This window comes from Triplophysa rosa, linkage group LG22, assembly GCF_024868665.1.
Source record: "Triplophysa rosa linkage group LG22, Trosa_1v2, whole genome shotgun sequence".
Classification (NCBI taxonomy): domain Eukaryota; kingdom Metazoa; phylum Chordata; class Actinopteri; order Cypriniformes; family Nemacheilidae; genus Triplophysa; species Triplophysa rosa.
In genome coordinates, this window is record NC_079911.1 from 15,646,757 (window position 1) to 15,667,291 (window position 20,535).

The 20,535-nt window shown below is 40.7% G+C and overlaps 2 protein-coding genes across 3 annotated transcripts; one reads left to right on the forward strand and one right to left on the reverse strand.

The window, feature by feature from the left end:
* Positions 1–267: 267 nt before the first annotated feature.
* zdhhc20a (zinc finger DHHC-type palmitoyltransferase 20a) lies at positions 268–9,112 on the forward strand. Of its 2 annotated transcripts, XM_057320888.1 has the most exons (14): positions 268–414; positions 1,620–1,646; positions 2,229–2,323; positions 2,760–2,880; positions 3,073–3,142; positions 3,227–3,259; positions 3,424–3,544; positions 3,864–3,899; positions 4,981–5,113; positions 5,646–5,772; positions 6,032–6,115; positions 6,390–6,499; positions 6,734–6,781; positions 7,293–9,112. In XM_057320888.1, the coding sequence occupies exons 1-13, from the start codon at positions 297–299 to the stop codon at positions 6,775–6,777; spliced, it is 1,119 nt and encodes a 372-aa protein (XP_057176871.1). In that variant the 5' UTR covers positions 268–296; the 3' UTR covers positions 6,778–6,781; positions 7,293–9,112. The 2 variants fall into 2 exon arrangements, with proteins under 2 accessions (XP_057176871.1, XP_057176872.1); XM_057320889.1 differs by lacking the exon at positions 3,864–3,899.
* A 9-nt stretch (positions 9,113–9,121) lies between these two features.
* On the reverse strand, positions 9,122–19,831 carry smg6 (SMG6 nonsense mediated mRNA decay factor). The gene is made up of 19 exons (XM_057320879.1): positions 19,705–19,831; positions 16,864–19,015; positions 16,584–16,776; positions 16,302–16,412; positions 15,516–15,622; positions 15,311–15,389; positions 15,057–15,167; positions 14,725–14,937; positions 13,820–13,881; positions 13,521–13,666; positions 13,305–13,421; positions 12,982–13,156; positions 12,672–12,888; positions 12,398–12,565; positions 12,044–12,211; positions 11,689–11,833; positions 11,386–11,603; positions 11,046–11,127; positions 9,122–10,956 (listed from the first exon to the last, which is right to left on the reverse strand). The coding sequence occupies exons 1-19, from the start codon at positions 19,793–19,795 to the stop codon at positions 10,826–10,828; spliced, it is 4,686 nt and encodes a 1,561-aa protein (XP_057176862.1). The 5' UTR covers positions 19,796–19,831; the 3' UTR covers positions 9,122–10,825.
* Positions 19,832–20,535: the final 704 nt, after the last annotated feature.

Consider the following 20,535-nt stretch of genomic DNA (forward strand, 5'->3'; position numbering starts at 1 on the left):
AGGTTCAAGACTAAATTTGAAACAATTATTGCGATTTATTTGTAGTTGTATTTCCCATACAATAAGACTAAACAAAAACCAAACGGTGGATTTAGTGGTAATTATTCCTTTGTTATTTTATTCATTTAACACATCCCCAGTTTGAACTAGAAGTCCAGCATCGCTTGATAACTGTCTAATGGAGGATTAACGTGCTGCTGGTGTTTTTTTTAATTTTTTTTATCGCTCTCCGCTATGTGTCGGACTAGCCTCGTGCCGTGACGTCACCGACACCCTTCCCGAGGGTCGGATTAAAGATGGCGCCCTGTCAAGCACTGAGATGCTGTCAACGGGCTTTGTCATGGATACCTGTCATTTTTATCAACCTGGTGGTGTGCTGGTCCTACTACGCCTACGTGGTGGAGCTCTGTATATGTAAGTTTCGATCCCAGATGGTTTGGTTGAACGTGTCACAGTGGTTAAAAGTTGCTGGTTAGATGTTGCAGTGGTGCTGTGGGCAGGAAGTGACTGTAACTGACTGGTACAAAGATATTAGTGCTCTGAAAACAGTAAATTCTGCTCTGAAACGCTACAGTATGTTCATCATTTATGCAAGACACGCGTGTGTTTGTGAAGTTTGTGGTTTGAATAGTAATGAGTGTACGTATTAAGTACGCATTATAATAGAACGAGTTGAAGAATGAGTCTAAACCAGATGTTAAGGGGTTGAGACGTTTACGATACTTGAGAGTCTGAGGATAGTTTATTTAGAGAAACGTATTTGGGGTAATAGGAGTTATGTCTTGTTAATCAGAGTGTAAATGATTACAGTTATTTTTAAACCACACCGCTTTTATTCAAATTTGACAACCGGATCTACAATACATTTCGTTTGTCAGTGGTCACGTTAGATGGCTCGTGGTCATGAAATGTACTGCAGTGACATCACTGCCATGCTATATTTCGTCTATCTAAAACTTATAATTATAATAGTTTTGACAATTTATTTTGTGTAAATTAAGTGAAACATTTGACAAAAAATGTAAACTATTCTTTGACAACAGTATTGGTATTATGTTGCACAGAAGTATTTTTTACGTCTTAAAATGTAGCCTTTGTTAACCACTTCACAGCGAGCTGTACACACACATACAGTAACTCCACCCAGTCATTACTTTACCATCAGTCTCAAAATACACTCGCTTCATTGTGTGCTCCGCTCTGTTTACAGCCCCAGTAAAGTGCAGTGAAATATTCTAATTCTTTCCTTATTGACCCACCACCACAACAAAGACGCATGCAATCTTTAATCTACTTCCTTAAAAACCAAAAGAAAAATAAATGTAATTCCAAGAAATCAGGGCTGATAGCCAGATGACATGACATGTATCTGTCAGTCATTCATTCATTCAGTTGCCTGGGCAACCAGGGAATTGGATGGATACAAAGAATGCGGCCAGATGGCAGTGCCAGTCACCCAGTGCTCTGGTCTTACTGGGCTGATCGGGCTGAGCTGGTGAGAACTGGGAAGCCTCAGAGAGCATGAGTGGTATCCCAGCACTCAGCAGATGGCTTTGTGAATCGTGCCTGTTGTTCTTGATGGGATTGCTGATTAACCTTTGGCTGCTTTCTCTCCGCAGATACAATCCCTAACCCAGAAGAGCAAGGTAAGAGAAAAGCCCGTGAAAGCACCCGGTCAGTCTCAGCACAAGGAGTATAGAAACCAAAAAGATTGAAATGGCATTTTTTTTGTATAAGAGAGGAAATTCGAAATTGTAATTTTAAGTTTCCATATTCTTATCACTGTAATATTAGAGATGCACCGTGATCAAAATGAAAATTATTTTTTTCACTATTGCATAAACTGGATGGTCAAATGTTTTTATATGTTGTCTTGCATTTCAAGACAAAACACTGAACGTTTAACATGATTCCATTAAACCAACAAAGCAAATTGAGCAAAACAACTAAATAATTGCGGTCCTAATAATTGTTTTTGGAAAAAATCATTTCGTAAATTAATGTTTTACAATGTTGAGTGAAAATGTCTTGACAGGCATTGTGAAAATGTACCAGCCACAAAGTTATGCAAAGCAGTTAACAAACTATTTCCTAATCCAGCCTCCTGTTGGTCCCGTGGTTTTCCACGCCAGAGTGAACCTTTATGAACTTTTATTGTGGGTTATATAGTATGAAGCACCAGAGCGACTGAAATCATTTGAAAGAGAAAATAACTTTTTCTGTTGCAGTTATTTATCTGATAGTGTTTCACATCTGCTTCTTCATGTTCATCTGGTCTTACTGGACGGCCATCATATCCAAGCCTGCCATCCCCTCTAAAGAGGTATTCTCTCTCTCTCTCTCTCTCTCTCTCTCTCTCTCTCTCTCGCTCGTGAGTGAGTGCTCCTCACATCTGGATGCAGGGCAGCAGTTAAACAGACTGCTCTGTAGTTTCACTACCGCAGAACGAAATGACAGAGGAAGAGGGAGGGCTTTAAAGTCTGCTCTGTTTTTAGTATTTAAAGCTGCCTGTGGTGCAGAGATGTAGCCTGGTAGTTACCATGCACGCTTTGACACATCAAGCCGTGGTGCCTATGTAGGTATTGTGGGTTTGGGTCTTACAAAAAAAGCCAAAAATAACATAAACATTATTTGGGGTTGTGTTTCAAATGTATTACATTGATTCATCCTTTTCTTGTATGTTTACAGTTGCAGATGGTTTGTTTGGAACTTTTCGTGCTGTAACAAATAATAACGTAACGTCCTGTTGTTCGTCTCAGTTTTGTCTCCCTAAGGCAGAGAAAGAGCTCTATGAGAAGGAGGAGAGACCAGAGGCCCAGCAGGAAATCCTGAAGAGAGTGGCCAGAGAGCTGCCTGTATACACACGCACGGGCTCTGGGGGTAGGCAGATATATACTTTTACATTTGTAGCTTTTAAGGACATATTATAAAGTAATATACTTTAAAAGTCAGTTGGACAGGTTTGCATTTGCTTGACATTAAAAGTCTAACTTACAGCGATGATGTTGTTGTTACTTTGATGCTACTGGACACATGCTGCTGTTGAATAAAGAAGTCTTCCATGTTTCCCAGCTATCCGTTACTGTGACCGCTGCCAGCTTATTAAACCAGACAGATGCCATCACTGCTCCACCTGCGACAAGTGAGTTCCAGGAGAATATACAGCATTCTCTTGTTTGTGACAATCTGCATTGTGTTTATTTTTGTGTTGGTTTTATTTTTGCAGATGTGTCCTGAAAATGGATCACCATTGTCCGTGGTACGTGTCTTCACTTCAGTATGTTACCTGCAGTTTTGAGGGAATTTCATTTGTATGTTTCCTTCTTAAATTGTCACTTTTTAATAAGCATATGAGGGGTTATTGATTCGAATACAATTTCTCTCCTAATTTGATTGATTATCAAATTCTCTTGTCATTTTCAGGGTTAATAACTGTATTGGATTCTCCAACTATAAGTTTTTCGTACTCTTCCTGGCGTACTCCATGCTGTACTGCGTCTACATCTCCGCCACGGTTCTGCAGTACTTCATCAAGTTCTGGACAGTAAGTTAAGAAATCACGTTCCTCTCATCTCTCACACCTTATTCCTTTAAACTTGTGCGGTTTTAAAATGCTAACTGCCGCTTGTCTCTCTGTCTCTGTTTTTCTGTGTGTGAAACTGAAGTGGAGAAGATTTAAATACGTAGACATTATATTATTTTATACAGTATATGAAAGGAAGTACAGTGATATTAAAAACATCAGACTACACTGTTTGTTATAAAAAATCTCTGGATAAAATCGTTTTTGTGGTTGAAATCAAACAACAAAAGGGATGTCTCTGCTTCTAACATTCTGTCTGTGTTTAACACTTTGCCGGAAGCTTTGCAGACGGAGGGCTTTAGAGCAATGCCCGGAGGTAAAACACACCCGCTTGCTTTGCATTGTTTTCTCTGATGTTACACTGTTGATTGGTTTTGCTTTGTATTCTCAATATCAGAAATAAACGTCAATGTAATATAGTGTAATGATGCAGACATGTTTTAATGGCACAGCAGACAGCCGTACCATAGATGTGATGATGAGACAGTTATGTGAAAGTTTTAAGTTTAATCTTTGCGTCTGTCTGTGCTGCATATGTTGCATATGAATCATTTGTATATTAAAGGGATACTTCACCCAAAAATGAAAATTCTGTCATCATTTATTCACCTTAGAGTAAATTTCTTTGTTCCGATGAACACAGAGAAAGATATTTGGTAGAATGCTTATAACCAGACATATTTCCCCCCCCACTGATTACCATAGTAGGACAAAATACAATGGTTGTCAAAAGTGCCCCAGAACTGTTTGCTGTCCTACATTCTTCAAAATGTCTTCTTTTGTGTTCAACAGAAGAAAAAAAAAGGTAAAGTAATTGTTCCTACTATGGGAGTCAATGGGGGGCAAGATCTGTTTGGTTACACGCATTCTTCAAAACATCTTTCTCTGTGTTCATCAGAACAAAGAAATTTAAACAGATTTGGAACAACTCGAAGGTGTGTAAATGATGACAGAACTTTCATTTTTGGGTGACACATCCCTTTAAAGGTGATGTGTGCAATTTTTGTGATGTTAAAGATGAAAATAATTAACATTAAAAACACAAAGTCCATCCCATGCATTTCCAATTATAACTCTGATACTATGGCTGTTATACAACTTCTCTAGTTATACTGTCATTTTTTTGCAATTCTGTTTTGTGATGCCAGTGGGGCAGAAATTACACACTTCACCTTTAAATCAATCATTTGTGTGTTCAGTTTAGTGTATTTGTAACCATTTGTATTGTGTTTGTAAGGCGCTATAGAAAAGAGCTCTGCTAAGAAAGTGCCTCTGAAAGGGTTTTGTCAAAATAGGCCTTAGGAGCTTAATACAAGCTGATCTATAAACTCCTTTGATCGAGAGTTAAACAATATCTGAGTTTGTCGATGTCACATTTTTGTTCTCTTACTCAACAGAATCAGCTGCCACAAAATCACGCAAAGTTTCACGTGTTGTTCCTCTTCTTTGTGGCGGCCATGTTCTTCATCAGCATCCTGTCACTCTTCAGCTATCACCTCTGGCTCGTGGGAAAAAACAGAACCACTATAGGCAAGTGTCCCCTCACCTCCACCTCCTCGCCCGTTTCTGTGGTTAATCCAGCTGCAACTGCTTAACTTGCATCACTTTAGATATCGTTTTATTGTTTTCTGCTTCAAAAAGGACAATAAACACTTCCAAAATGTATCATAAATACCAAAGTATTATAAAAGTGGTCTGAAGATCTTGTGTGCTTATTTCGAAGTGTTGTGTTGCTTTATATTCCCAATGTTTTCTTTATTTTTAAATCTCTGGGCACCTATTAGTCATCACCATTTCTCACTGAGGTGAAGTGCGGTCACATGACACTCAATAAAACTCAAACCGATAGAAGTATAATGTAGATGTATGTGGGGGTGGACTGAGTGTCTGCTTATGAAAAATATTTAGGTCACTTTACAAAGTACAAAAAAACCCCGCTTTGTGTGCCCTAACTATAGTTTTGCAAGGAGTCTCTGCAAGAGGTTTTGACAGATGTGGTGGTTGTTACTGTTGTCTAGCGTGTGTTAAGATCTTATTTTTATCGTTCATTTCTTTTGTTCAGAGGCTTTTAGGGCACCCGTGTTCCGAAACGGCCCAGATAAAAATGGGTTTACTGTGGGCTTTCGCAAAAACATCACCCAGGTGTTTGGAGACCAGAAGAAGTACTGGTGTTTACCGATTTACAGCAGGTAAAACCACATCCTTTTAGCATTCTTTGGGATTTTACAGTAACTTTCTGTCCATGTTACCAAAGTCCCTTTAAGTCAAGTCAGAACATAATGGTTTAAAGTTAATAAAGTCATTTTTCTGCACGATTTAACATGTGCAGTAGTGCAACAGTTTTAACAGAATGTGACTTTACCAGTCTTTTGTCAAAACATCTCATATGAAAACTTTGCATGTGTTGAAGCAATGGTTACATGACTTATAATGTATTTCTTCCTCTAGTTTGGGAGATGGCGACACGTTCCCCACTCGCCTGGTCAACACTGACTCAGAGCAAGGCAATGTTGAACATCAATCCATTAAATGGTAACTATAACCTCATTTTCAATACCAGTTACGTTAGCGTTTGAGAAAGTGTGTATAATTCTGCAGTCTGTCATGAAGTCAAATTGGGTCATGTTTGCTGTTTCAGATTTGGTTGTGCAGTCTAGAAATGTTCTTTTAACCCTGAATATATTTGAGAAACTTTTTTCCTAGAAATGTCGTTCTTGCCGCATCACAGGGTGAGGTTTATTTTTGGGTGAGTGAAAACATCCGTAAGTGTTTGTGACTGATGGCATAATGGTTGTTATGGTAACAGCACTGTTGATGGACAGACAAACCCCAGACCTCTGAGTGAGTCACAGAATCATCTCCTAGGAAACGATATGCACTCTGAAGAGCCCAAAGACGGCAGCCGTGCAAACATCGGTACGTCACAACGGAGGTTTTTATACCGCTGATGTTTCTAGAGAACATTTAAGCTTTCCAAAAATTTGAGTGATTTTTAAGAATCTTCAAGCTTTGTTTAGGACCACTGCTCTTTAATGTGCACCACATGGTCCTTGATGTGGCGGGCTGAAGATTATACACTGACATTATTTGACTGAAATGTGTGAGAAAATGTGTTTATGAAGGGCTGATTTGTCTGGGTTTGTGTTTCAGAGGTATGTCAATCTGTTTCCGTTACCATGGAGAACGAGTCCTAGTCAGGTAAGCATGTTGTTCTTTTAACCGCTACGCTATACACTTACATTTAGTCATTTAGCAGGCGCTTTTATTCAAAGCGACTTACAATGAGGTAAACAATAGAAGCAATAAGTACAACACAAGGGCAAGTATACCGTTACAAAACAAAAGAGTCGGAGCCGATAGCCTTGTGGTTAGTGCTCCGACATATTGCTCTGTTGCGCTCCGGGCGCCCCGAGTTCGAGTCCCGGCTCGTGGTCCTTTCCCGATCCCACCCCCTCTCTCACCCACTTCGTTTCCTGTCCTCTCACTGTTACTGTACTGTAAATAAAGGCAAAAACGCCAAAAATAAATCTTAAAAAGAAAGAAAAAAAGAGTCATTGGGTTTAAACAATATAGGGGGAATTTTCCCTTTTGTAATGAAATAAGACATTTTGGCTGAAAACCAAACATTGTTTGTTGAAATGCTGCAAGTCACAAGATCTTAATGTTTGTCCTTAAATCACTTAAATCTGTTCTTTTCGTTCCCCTACAGGGTATTGCAGTGATGCGTATTTAGTTTTCCTCTAAAGGATACACTTGTTTGAAGACCTCATGTGAGAGACCACATGACCCTCAGATACAATGCCTTAAGATTATCTCATATCTCATATCTCATCTGTATGGAATTGACCTGCAGCATTGCCGATGTGGTGGATGTATTTCAACTGCATGAATATCAGCACAGACTTTCAGGCTGTTTGCACCAAACGGCTGAACATGAACTCTTTCACCAATTTTTATTACATGGTGAATAACAGCTCTTGATGTTTTCTTTCTCCAAACTAACATTCACAGACATGAATTTGTTATTTGACCAAATACCCTAATTTGATCTTCAGGCTTTGCATGTCATATAGTTCACTTGTTATTTATTGTTAGTTAACTTTAGAATCTACTATGTTTTCCTAAGCCAAATAAGTTATACATGGGTACGGTTATTACAGGTGTTTTTGCACTTTTGTCACCAAGGATTTTTGTGGAATGGTTTTGTCATTGTTTACAGACCTGAAGTAACATGTAATGCAGTATTCGATTCGAATGTATTAATCCACAGTAACAGAATTATGTTCAGTTCACAGCATTGTCAATTTGAACTGATGTTCCGGGTGACTCAAATAGGAACGTCAGTCAATTTATTTCGTCAGATTATGGTGAAAAAAGTTGAGTTTTACACTTGGCAAATCAAATTCATTCTCTAGGCCTAGATGTAAAAGTGTTTTTATAGTGTCAAGTGACGTTCAACCTTCTTATTGTATGGAACAGTTTAATATACACTTTATACTTCTACCCCTTAACACTAACGTCTTGTCTTTTAAAGTCAAATGTCTTTTTTCTGACCTCATCCCTATCGACATTTTACTCTGAGATTTGCGCCTTTAGAAATGGGATGCTGAAGCACATTTGTGTAGCACACCTACAGAAGAAACTGAAATGAGAAGCGACTGAATTCAGTTTTTGCTTTATGTTGCCACCTATGCAGCAATAGTTTCATGTGGAGTTTTAGTGTAATTTCTTTCTTATGTGAAGCTTGTTGAAGACTTTTATTCCACATGATTGTGTATTTTTGTTTGTTGTTCTCATGAATGTGGGGGGAGTTTGGAGAGGTCTGTTTACAGCTCCACTCTGCTAGTTTATTTCGGGAGGGTTTTGGCCTCCCATCTGTTATAGAAAATCATTCCTGTTCTGATTTCATAAATGAGCATTTTTGTCTGACCATTTCAGGTTTTATGTTCATGAAGTCTTTTTATGTTATGTATTTGTTGAGTAATCTTTTTTAATGATTTTATTGCATAGCATTGAATTTTTATTTCTTGCATGTTAATGTGGAAAATGTTGAAATGGATAATAGGAAAGTGATTTACATCAGGAAAACTGGAGCTGATGTAACCATAGCAACATTTTAGTTCTAAATCTGTGGCTGCTACATCTGCTGGAGGTCTTATGGGGTTATATCATGAGTGTCTTTAACATTATGCCAAAAACAGAAGGAACTCACTAATCAATCGCTTAATCCTACACGACTCTATTACTGGAATCAAATATCAACCATATAAAGGACCATTTTCCTATCGTGTAAATTGTGTTATTTACAAAGAAACTAGCTTGTACAGAATTTTTGCTTTTTTGTACTTACCCTGAAGGCCATTTTGGGTCATTTTAAGATGTTTCTGAAGTCTGAACAGTTTGCACAGATTTTCCCAGTCTAATTAAAATTAATGTTTGTACTTTGCAGATTAAACAAGTATTCAATGTATGCATTGTAAACAATAAATGTTTGGAATACTGTATGAATTTCTACATTTAAATCACAAAAAGGCAAAGCAACGTCTACATCTGTTTTTATTAATTTATTGTCAGTGACTGAGGTTAAAATTTCTTCAAAGCAATGACATTGTATTCAATGAAAAACGGCACATCTACAATCCAACTGACACAGGTCTCAAAGACAAAATACAAATTTTAAGCCACCACATTTAAAACAACAAAAAGACCTCAGCGAAATTAGGAAGACATAGTGTTAAGTTTCAATGCTGCTTTAAACTCATTCTACCATATAACAATGGTTTACCAAATGGAACAAAGGTGAGGATGATGCTTTAACCATAAAAATGACAATAGTTCTTAAAAATGTCAGATCCTGTGGTAATATTTAACTGGAGAAACACACTGAATATAGTTTCTTGTGCAAAGCTGTGACAAACCTGTATGAATGCAGGCCAGCAAACAATGATTTAAAAAGGCAAGTAAATAACCTACAAACCAAAAATAAAGCAAACACATACAAACAATATCAAGACACTGAACTGTTTGTGATGATGCAATGCAATGTTTTTAATACCAATGAAACAAAATGTATATTAGGATCACTCAAAGGATTATAAAAGCTTTCTGAAATATGATTTTATCATCTTATGTGCTTTTGCTGCTGTGTAGATGTTTGAACACTTGCAGAGCTCATAAAAATCATAATATCTTGAAAAATGGCAACTTTAAAATATGCCAGTAGCTTTAGTTCTGTACTTTCAATGTACAGACAAACACAGTTAAAGCATTGTGGCAATTGAATCTATGTTAAAACTACTCGCAACCAATTAATTCCATCAGTATTTACTTGACATTAATGTAAACTGTATATCATCATGAGTGATCGATGTTATAGTGCTCAATCTTGTACCAAGTGGTTTTACTACAGCGGTTAAAAAAGTCAGATGGAAACAACAAAAACATTTAATGAGAAAAACAACGAGAACTGGTAAGAGCTTTACATTAGTTGAAACAAAACTCACAAAGTCAAAAACGCAATGCTAACTTAAATACACAACAAAAAATCAAGCAAGCATTAAAACAATCATGCTTACAGCAAACAAAGCATGCACTGAGGCGATAAGACAACGCAATAAAAAAAGCTTTTTTGCACACAGGCCTCCCAGGCCACAGCACAAGAGGAGAGGGAAACTTTATTAAGCTTTATCCCTCATCGACCTGATCCCCTCACACTGCCCCCTACTGGAGCTCTCGCCCCATCGCTCAATCACAACAGATCAAGTTCCCTATTTGCAGAGAGATCTTTCTAGAACTGGAATGAATTCATCCGCAGCACAACTGGCCACTCTTGCTGTGCGACTGCACGCAAACACTACAAGCTGACACTCTAAACAGCGGATGCTGGTTTCTCTCACACTTACTAGCGAATGCACGCATCTCATGGGGTGTATGTCACCATCCAACCCTTCTGCACTTAAACAAACCCTCCAAACCAGCTAAGCCCGATCCACATCTCCATTCTTTTGCAATCTCTCTCTGAAAAGCAAGCTGACGTCTTTGCACGCTGCATTTTTAGGGGAAAGAAATCCTCATTTTATAAAGTGGCTTGATGTCTCACGCTTGCTCTTTCTGTCGACTTGACAAAAGGCTTGTTGTGTTTTCCCCTTTATATTCATCCTCCCCTTCTGACATCACTCCCTCCACCCGAACTGTTGTTGTGGAGGACGACTGTTGTGTACAGCTGTAAATCCGGTCCGCGGTTCAGCCCACTTTAGCCCAGCTCAGAAATACCGGGATGTCTCGTACCGGAACGTTGCGTGTGAGAGCTTTAACTCGCAGGTTGCGATCGTCCGTGAGCAGGACCACCTCCCTGCGTAACCTCACAGGTCCTTCTGGAAAATACACAGACCCATGTCGGTCACAAAGGACAATCGCAGAGGAAAATGAAAGATAAATTAGACTGTCAAGTGAGATAACGGACCTCTCTCAGCAGGCATGAAGTCCTTGGCTTTGTCCTGACAGTAGTTCAGGCAGCAGGACAGGATGACATCATCATTGTTGCCCTGCAGAGACAGATGTACAATGAATGGGTGAGTTTAAAAATAAAGTGCTGTGTGCATTTTTAAAACCAAAAATCGACACTCAAAGAAGCCGTTGAGGCAAGGCAACTGCAAAGAGGGCTCGTGAACATAAACCAACATCTACAACACGCAAATTTGTTCTGTGTGAATGCAAAAAAATTCTGGTTTAAACTAAGCATTCGATCCAAGTGTGTACAACACAAATCTCTACGTTATCATTTGTGAAGAATAAACACAGACCTTCTGTCCAGAAGTGTCCTCGCTGCGGAAGGCGATGGACTCCAGCGTGTTTCCTCTGCTGGTGAGGGCTCTGATGCAGGGACTTCTCGACTCAAAGGCCTTTTCCAGAAACATCACCGCCGCTCTGGCTCTCTCCTGAACTTGCTTGACATGGGCGTCATTACCGTTTCCCTCACGACTGTCCTGCCCTTTTGCCAGGCCGTCCAACTCCGTGATTACTGCGTCAAAGAAAACGAAAGAAAAAGAACTTTACAATAAGAAAAAAGGGAACAAAAAAACATCTATTTTTAGAAATGGCCTTACCAATTAGAGGCACAACCAAGATGTACGTCCCACAGGCCAGAAGCTTTCTCAGGCCGCCCAAGTGATCTATGAAGCCATTTGTGTCAGGCACCAAATAAAACGGTCTGACCTCAATCTCCAGTTGCCCGCCCGTCTGCAAAACTGCCTAAAAGACCAAACCAGAATGGTATATTGCAATGGTGTAATGCAATATTGATGCATATTGGCTACTGGTTTTAAATGGTGTTATACTCTAGATTCAAAAGTTCACAATGTAGCTCCTTCCACCCATTAAAGCAGTAAAAAACCTCAATGATGTTTTAGGAGCCTTAACAAGTGGCCCTTAAAATGTATGAGAGGTCAAATATTGAGAAACCTGTATCTTGTCTCTGCGTTTTTGCTGCTGTGCCAGCTTGTGAGTGAGAGCGTGGTGCCTCGCCCTCAGCTCTCTGATATCATCTTCACTTTCGTCTCTTTCCATCTCTCCATCCATCTCTCCCTCCGATGCTGAGAGAGATGACTCCTCCACAATGACATCATCCTCCTGAAAAACAACAACAGAATTAGCATTGCCCTGCTCACCACAGCATCAGTCGACTTACTAGAATAAACATGCTCTGCATTATTGGGCAAAGCATGCCAAAACTAATAAAGGAGTGAAATAGAAGAACCGACAAATAAGAAATGCAATTCTCTTTCTAATGTTCAGGAAATCAGAGTTCTGTTGTACCAGTTCTTGTGACCGTGTCTTGTTCTCTGTACTTTCTCTGGGTGTAGGGGGTGTTGCCATGGAAATATACTTTCCACCCTTGAATGCCAGCAACGGCTCTTCCTGCCCGCACAAAGCCTCCAGGAAGTACTTAAGAACGGTGACCCGCTTACAGTCAGCTGCTATGACCTGCAACACAGAATGACGTTGTGCACGTAAGCAGCCTGTGACTCCATGAGATCCGCAAATTCAGATGATTCAAGTTTTCTGAGAATGGTCAGAGACTGTGTATTACCATATCTGCTCCTTTGTCTATATAGCAGGGGTCCTGTGGGGCAGCAAGCAGCGGGACAAACCCGGACAGCATTTTATCCTCCTCCAGCTGTAGGACTCTGAGCTCCTCGTCTCCTTCCCCATCTGCGTCAGCTTTGTACAGCGGAGCCTCGCCATCATACACGCGTGCCAGAGAGTTGCACAGGTCTGCAAGGCACTGCCACACGTCCGGACTCCCCCTTCAAAGACACACACAAGAACACAGCTGAACTTCTTTACCTGAGCTTGAAATCAACACGGCTTTATGAGTGCATGAGATGAGCTGGACTCACTCCATGCTCCCTGGTGGAGGGTTCCACTGGTCCGGGTGGCCGAGCATCCAGTCGGACCAGACTTTAATGCTGGGCAGCAGCTCTCTGAGATCGGGTGGGAAGGCGGACACACGGACCATCCCTTCTTCATCATCCATCTCGTCAAACTCGCCTAGCTCTTCAGCTGGGATAGGTACTGTAAAAACAACATCGACCGCTTTATTAACCTGGCATAACAGAAAAGTAAAATTTACTTTCTTCCTTTCGATTGAGGCATAGTGCATGACTCAATTCACTACAAAGGGAGCTCACATGGTTTTGAAACAGATCCACCGTTTACTCACCAGCAGGTGTTTCTTTCAGGAGATCAGTGCACCTTTGGACTAAAAGACCAAACATTGCTAATCCTAGAGATGTGGCCTGTTCCTCCAAAACGGACCGAGCTTCACCATGCCCTTCAGCTGTGCCAGAAAAAAAAGAGAATTCATTATTTACAAAAGAAATGTCATCAAAGCTAAACAGGACTGGCTCTATGGCCTGTGGTTATGTTGTGTTCATACCTCTGATCTGGGCGTTATGGATGGTGAACATGTTGATGGTGATGATCTGCAGCATACGTGTGCTGCCGAGAGGGGAGGGGCTATGCTGGAGGAGGGCCCGGAACTCCTGCAACACTCGACTGGCTACAGCAGGAAAACTCTCCATCCTGAGGACCAATCACAACACATTGTGTAAACCAGATGCTGTTCACAGGACTTATGAACCCAGTAAATGGACTGAGATGAATGAGCCTTTCAAATTAACAACAAAATACATTGTAATGAAACTACACAACAAGCTTATCGACATTAGGACTTACCCTACTTTAGTGAAGAGTTTTCCATGAGCGTATAAGAAACTCAGAATGAACTTCTTATTGAGCTGCAAACAGGGCAGAAAATAATTACCACAATTTATCTTTGTAAAAGAGGCAGAAATTGTTCTGTTTACAGAGAAGAAAACAGGTCATGTTTAGCCCCTTCAAACTAACACCTCCCATAGGTGCACACAGCCAACCTGACTTTACACGCAAACAATGAAGTCAGAAAACAGACAAGTTCAAAGGAGGAAAATCTTGTTTATCTAAACCAGAATGGTTTTTACCTAAATCAGAAGCAGGGTCTCAAAATAATCCAGAAACACTTATAAAAGGGGGGTGAGGAGGTGAACTTAAAGCGCAAATGTGAATTTAACGCTGACGTGGGAAAATATCCAAGGTTGCGGAGATGACGCTGCATCAAGGCCCACTGACACCCTTTTCTGCCGTTCATGGGTGACTCATAGTCTCAATCTGTGAGAGAGACGCATAAACAACTCGAGATGACCTCTCTGGCTCTCCTGATGTGTGCATCTATGTACCAGCGTCCCGGCACGAACATCTGCTTTGGTTTGTGCCCGCTTGAAGTTTTAAAAAAATTATAAGAAAAATGTTTTGAAAACGGTTTATATTCTCTGGAAATCCTAATAAAGGTGTCAATGCTGACGTAAATAATTGTACCTCTCATAGCTCGAAAATACTTTTTAAGTTTGTCCACGACTAGGAAAGTTAGGGATTGCCATGAGGCCGGGTTGGGGCATGGTGCGAGGAAATGGATCAAAAAGTGTAATGGAAAGAACTGATGAACAATGACAATACAACGTCATGTATGTGTTAAGCACAACGTCATGTATGTGTTAAGCACAACGTCATGTATGTGTTAAGCACAACATTTTCTGAGTACTCACATCGCTAGCACTCAAAGTGCCCAGCTCTCCATCCTGCTCCGAGTCTTTACCCGATTCACTGCCTGCTGTACGAGACACGCCCGGATGCCCACTCGGACGTATCCAGATCTCTACACGGGCAGCATCCTCCCCTCGACGACCACCTGTATGACCTCGGGGACCACGGGTACCAACATCTGAATCCTGCTTCTGTCTACGTTCAACCTGGTCAGCCTGGGGTGGGAAAGACAAACAAATCTGACTCTGTCCTGTGTGTTCACTGGAAACCTTGGCGTCAGTTTGAAATGACATGTTGCTGTAATGCGTTAAAACAGAATTCTTCTCTCATGTACCTTGCGTTTAGCTTCCTCAAACAGACTCATGAGACTTTCCTTGGCTGTGAGGATGGGGTTACTTGCAGCTAGACTGCGCATGTAATAGTACACAGCATCCAGCTTTCGCTTCTACAAGAGAAATGGAAAACCAATCCTTTTTGAAGTCAATTAAAACCACATGTCACTATATAAGAACAAAGAATGTAATATGAAAAATTGTATTTGAGAAAAGGTGACTATTCAACACTCTAGTAGTATACTGGTGGTCTCACCGTGTACACTGCCAGTAGGGCCAGCTGGTTATAAGGTCGACCATTTTTCGGGGCAATCTGCTGAGCCTTCAGATACCAACTGCACAAGACAAAGACTCGTTAAATGCTGAATTAAGAAAATACAACCATGCAACTTCCAACAAAAAACAGACAAATGCTTAAAAACACCACAAATGCAAGTCTCTTCTGATTGAAACAGACATACCTGCGTGCCTTCCCATAGTTAGCGGACTCACTGGCCTGTTCGCGATATCTCGCAATATCACCCTGACAGATCATACAGCGCTGGGCACTTATCAGAGCATATTTAACCTGCAACAAGTTAAAGGGAATTCACAATGGGTGGATGTGTTTGTGTGAAATTCAACTTATTTGGCTCGAACTAAAATAACCGACAGACATCGGCTGGCATGTTTGCCTTGAAGTAATATGCATTTGGGATCTGTGTTCACTTTAGTACACACCCTAGCACAGATAAAAACACAACTGATGATTGTCTAGACTTCACAAAATTAGTCGAAAAATACTTTTTTCTTAAAGGGATACTTCACCCAAAAATGAAAATTCTGTCATCATTTACTCACCTTCGAGTTGTTGCAAATGTGTATAAATTTCTTTGTTCTGATGAACACAGAGAAAGATATTTGGAAGAATGCTTATAACCAAACAGTTCTTGCCTCAGTAGGAAAAATTACAATGGTTGTCAAAAGTGCCCCAGAACTGTTTGCTGTTCTACATTCTTCAAAATGTCTTCTTTTGTGTTCAACAGAACAAAAAAAATGATAAAGTAATTTTTCCTACTATGGGAGTCAATGGGGGGCAAAATCTGTCAGGTTATAAGCATTCTTCCAAACATCTTTCTCTGTGTTCATCAGAACAAAGAAATTTAAACAGATTTGGAACAACTCGAAGGTGAGTAAATGATGACAGAATTTTCCTTCTTGGGTGAAGTATCCCTTTAACTTTATTGGTAAAGAAACAAGGCGTGTACCGTCTTGCGTAAGGGTCTCGCTCGTATAGCCATGCAGTCCATATAATCTTCCAGCTTGAAATGAAACGCTGTCTGCAACTTCTGCAGTAGTGAATCAAAGAATAACGCCCCCTAGAGAAAAAAAGAAACACTGCATCATTTCCTAATTCATCATTTACTCGCTTAAAGACCAGTTAGTGTTTTAAGTACTAAACGCATGACTGACATTAGTGAACATCAAAACCGATGTCCATCGGTTAATCAAAGACAAAGCAGGAAGAAGGCAACTTTGTGCACGCGTACCTCTTCCAATATATTCATTAGCATGGTTTTAATCTGCGGGGCACTGTCTGATGCCAGGTCCTTTAGTAACTGCCTGAACCTCTCTATCACCTGGTAGAACACATTTTTCCACAGCGCCTGGTCCAGGTTCTGAGAGTCGGCGAACTCTATGTCTGTTAAAATCACCCGCTCGTATAGCGTAAGGAGCTCAGCCCTGAGAAACAACATAACAGATAGAAAAAGAAAATAAAACACTACACTACTTTACTGTAAAATGTCAAATAAATATAAAATCACTCACCTAAACTGGGCCATCCGCTCCAGCCCCTCTGGACTCAGCCTGTCCCGGGACAGCAGGTTACTGAGTTGTAGCTCCTGACTGTCAGCCAACCGCAGCAACTTTCCAATCTCTCCTCTGGTCTGCACCTCTGCCTCCTCTGGAGTGAGCGAAGACCCCCCTGTAGGAGAATAACCTTGCCCATAGGGCCCATAAAAAGGTGCCATGGCAGATACTGGATACATCCCATTAGCGGCAGGTATTTGATAGGGCATGTGATACGGGTACGGATAGCGCGGTGGGGTGTTTGGAGATAACGGGTAGCAGTAGGGGTTGTCAGAATTCTGAAATTTGTAGTACGCCATTGCAGCAGCCTGCTGATTTTGAAAGTACTCCCCCTGGTGGACCGGAGGACTTCCTGCTGTTTCATCATCGGTGTCCAGGAAATGCAATGGCCCACATCCACCCTGCTGTAAGTACAAAGCCTGCTGAAGAGATGCATGCTGGGATTGCTGGCTTGACACCAAAGCTGGTTTCTTATCTGGGTTATTAGGGTCCCAGAGTCGTCTTGTCCCTCCACCACGTCCACCTCTTCCTCTACCAAGACTCATTCCACCTCTCATGCCACTTAGCTGAGGGCCAGGCTCAGGAGTCATTGTTAGATTGGTGTGGGCAGGAAGTACCAGGATGCCCCTCCCACGACCTCTAGGGTTTGGGTTTTTCCTGCTTGCTTGCTGTTCGCTTGAAGATGTGCTTGGAGGCTTGTCTAAAGAAACCCTCAGGATTCCTCCTCGACCTGTTCTTTGACCTCTATTCTCTCTTCTATCTTCTCTCTCCCTGACCTCATTTTCCTCCAGCGTGTCTGTGGAGGACAAAGTCCGAGCGGTCCTTCTCCTCGGGCGGGCCTGATTTCCTCGGACGAACTCCATTGTTCGTGTAGTTGGCTGTTCGCTTTCCCTCCGCAGTCTCTCAGCTTCAACAAGTCCATCCGTACTGGTCCCGCTGCTGGCTGAACTCGTGCTGTAGGTGCGATTCCGTGGACGTCGGATATCTGATTGAGAATAGCGCTTTGAAGAGTTAACTCGGTTGGAGTCGGTACCTTCAGATAGACTTTTCCCTCTCTCTCCTCGATTATCTTTTGGTCTGTTGTATCTTCGTTTATCGTGATTCACGTTCTGGTCACGGTTGCCCTCCTTTCCTCCCACATTCTTCTGCGGTTTTCCTTCTGCTTTTTTAGAGTTCTCCTGGTCAGGTTGAGCTGTCTCTGAGCTTCTTCTCTCCTCTTCATCTTTCTTAGCAAAACCCTGGTTGCTTTTAACTTTCTCTTTCCCTGCTTTGGACTTTCCATTTCCTCTCTCCTTTTTTAGGTCTTCTGCCACTCCCCCATCACCTGCCTGCCCTCTTCGTCCCTCTCCACTTGATTTTCCCCTCCTGTTCGCACCGTCCCGTCCACCGTCCTCTTTACTTGCCTCGACTTTTGCCTGGCCGCCGATGCTAAGATTACTGACTTTCCCGGCGATGTTCTCAACATCGGCCTCGTTTTTGTTAGCAGGCGGGGAGTCAAAACTTTCTTTGTGCTGTTTTTCTTGATCCTGCTTCTTTCCATCTTTGCCTCGTCTGTTTCTTCGCCTATCCTCTTTCTCCACAGGTACGTTCTTATCATCCTTTTCTACAGATTTTTTACCCACAGCTTCCCCTCTCCTCCTCTCTTCTTTGGTAACCACTTCTAGTTCTTTGCCTGTCCCAGTTTCTTTGATACTTTGAGATCTTCGACCCCCTGGCTGATATATCTCACGGTCAGGTTTGCGCATCTTCCGTGCTTGCTTGGGTGACCGAGACATGTCTGTGCTTTTGGTAGCATTCCCTTCTACAAGCTGGTGATTTTTACTACTTACACATACTTTAGTACTAATTGTTTCAAGCTGACTTTCACTTGACATGTTTCCGGGTTCTGCGCTGGGGATGACGGAACGCTCAGTACTGGTAAGTGAGCTGTCAGGCCTTTTGATGTCGATATCAGAACTGCAACCTCCACGTGTGTCTAAACAAGCACTGTGCGCATCTTCTTGAACGCCATCCTTAGGTCTTTGTGACTGACCAGAACCAGGTTTGTATAACTGGAGGTCTGGGCGTTTACACTCTCGTTGTCGATGTTTTTTACCTTCTTCATTGAACTCTGATAAACAGAGAAATAAACACAATTAAATAATTTCACTGGCTGAAATGGTCATCATAACTACCATACAGTTAAGGCATTTTAGGGACTACTTACATAATATCAATAGGCTATACAAAAAATGCACGCGTTAACACGAAGCACAGAGATAAATGACATAAATCACAAGATATAAGACTTATGGTGATCAAAGAAATCAATAAGGATGCTGCTGCTATGGCATCAAAAGAAAAAAACCTGTTACACGTGTACTGTAGAAGCTTACATCGCAACTGCTATTTATTAGAAACAAATAAACAGCGAAACCATCACGAAACTGCTAACTAGAAAATAAAGGATTGGGTTTGACAGCTGGTGTTACATAGACTATATTCTCAAATTTGCTTAATCACGACATTACGTTTGTTAGCATAACACTTGATTATTTACACAAAGAAACTTACGACTAGAATGGCTGTTTAAAGTTACGTGACATTTGTACAATGTAACAAGAAAAATCACGCAGAAGACGAAAAACGTTTTTTAAAACAGGCGCCGTTCAACCCACATGAGCGAAGTCTATTATTAACTCTTATGCTAGCTAGCCATTAGCAAAGTGAAACGTAAGTTTGAAATTGCGTTTCAAAATTAAACTCGAGTTTGACTACGGTTGTTATGACTTTCTCAAAAATACTTAGGTAACCTCTGACCTTTTACATTTTCGCTGTTTGTGCTGAATTTCGACACTTCTGCTCGTAGCTCAGCTTCTGAAATTCGTACTCTGTCCAGCTCGTCCGCCATTTTTGTCGGAACCAAACACAAACACACGGCGGCTCGCTAGGGCCAAAAATCCTTAGCACAATCAAAACGCGTTTAGAAATTGAGACGAGCGGAGTGGCTTGACATGCATCTGCAATGACCAACAGTAGTTCTGAGTAATACACTTAAAATGATAATTGTATTTTTTAGTTATTTAAAAATAAAAAATATGATAAAATATTAACCAAATGATAAAAACAACATTATGTAAACTACAAGAATTTTTTATATAAATTATTTATAATTGCCATACAGAAAAGTACTGTTCCAGTGCTATTATGCTAACAGATGGTAATACCACAGTACTTTGATGGTTACTGATAATTTCATAAACTATGTTATTGATATTAATTAATCTAACGAAGTACATTAATTAAGATTTTACATGGTATTACATGCCCAGAAAACATTGTAATACCATGTTGTGTGCTTTTTTAGTGACTGCTATATTCAGTGAAGAAAATAGACTGTGCTACGTGCTAAACACTGCGCTCTGTTTGACGTTAATTAGCCTCGGATCTCTTTTTTTTACAAGTTCAGTTCACAGATTTAACATTATGTTATTTCTAGTCTTGTCATTATGAAGTGGTGCATCATTTTGAAAGTGTGTGAGTGAGGAAAAGTTCTATTAATGCGTCACTTCTTTAATCTTGTAAATTTTGTTTTATTTGAAATACACCATTTGAAACACAATAACAGCTCAAATCAAGATCAATAACATT

Coding starts and splice junctions, on each gene's coding strand:
- zdhhc20a (XM_057320888.1), top strand. CDS start 297: ATGGCGCCCTGTCAAGCACTGAGATGCTGTCAACGGGCTTTGTCATGG. Junction 415..1,619: donor CGTGGTGGAGCTCTGTATAT/GTAAGTTTCGAT, acceptor TTCTCTCCGCAG/ATACAATCCCTAACCCAGAA. Junction 3,900..4,980: donor CTTTAGAGCAATGCCCGGAG/GTAAAACACACC, acceptor CTTACTCAACAG/AATCAGCTGCCACAAAATCA.
- smg6 (XM_057320879.1), bottom strand. CDS start 19,795: ATGGCGGACGAGCTGGACAGAGTACGAATTTCAGAAGCTGAGCTACGA. Junction 15,390..15,515: donor AACTATGGGAAGGCACGCAG/GTATGTCTGTTT, acceptor TGTCTTGTGCAG/TTGGTATCTGAAGGCTCAGC. Junction 13,157..13,304: donor CCTGAAAGAAACACCTGCTG/GTGAGTAAACGG, acceptor TTGTTTTTACAG/TACCTATCCCAGCTGAAGAG.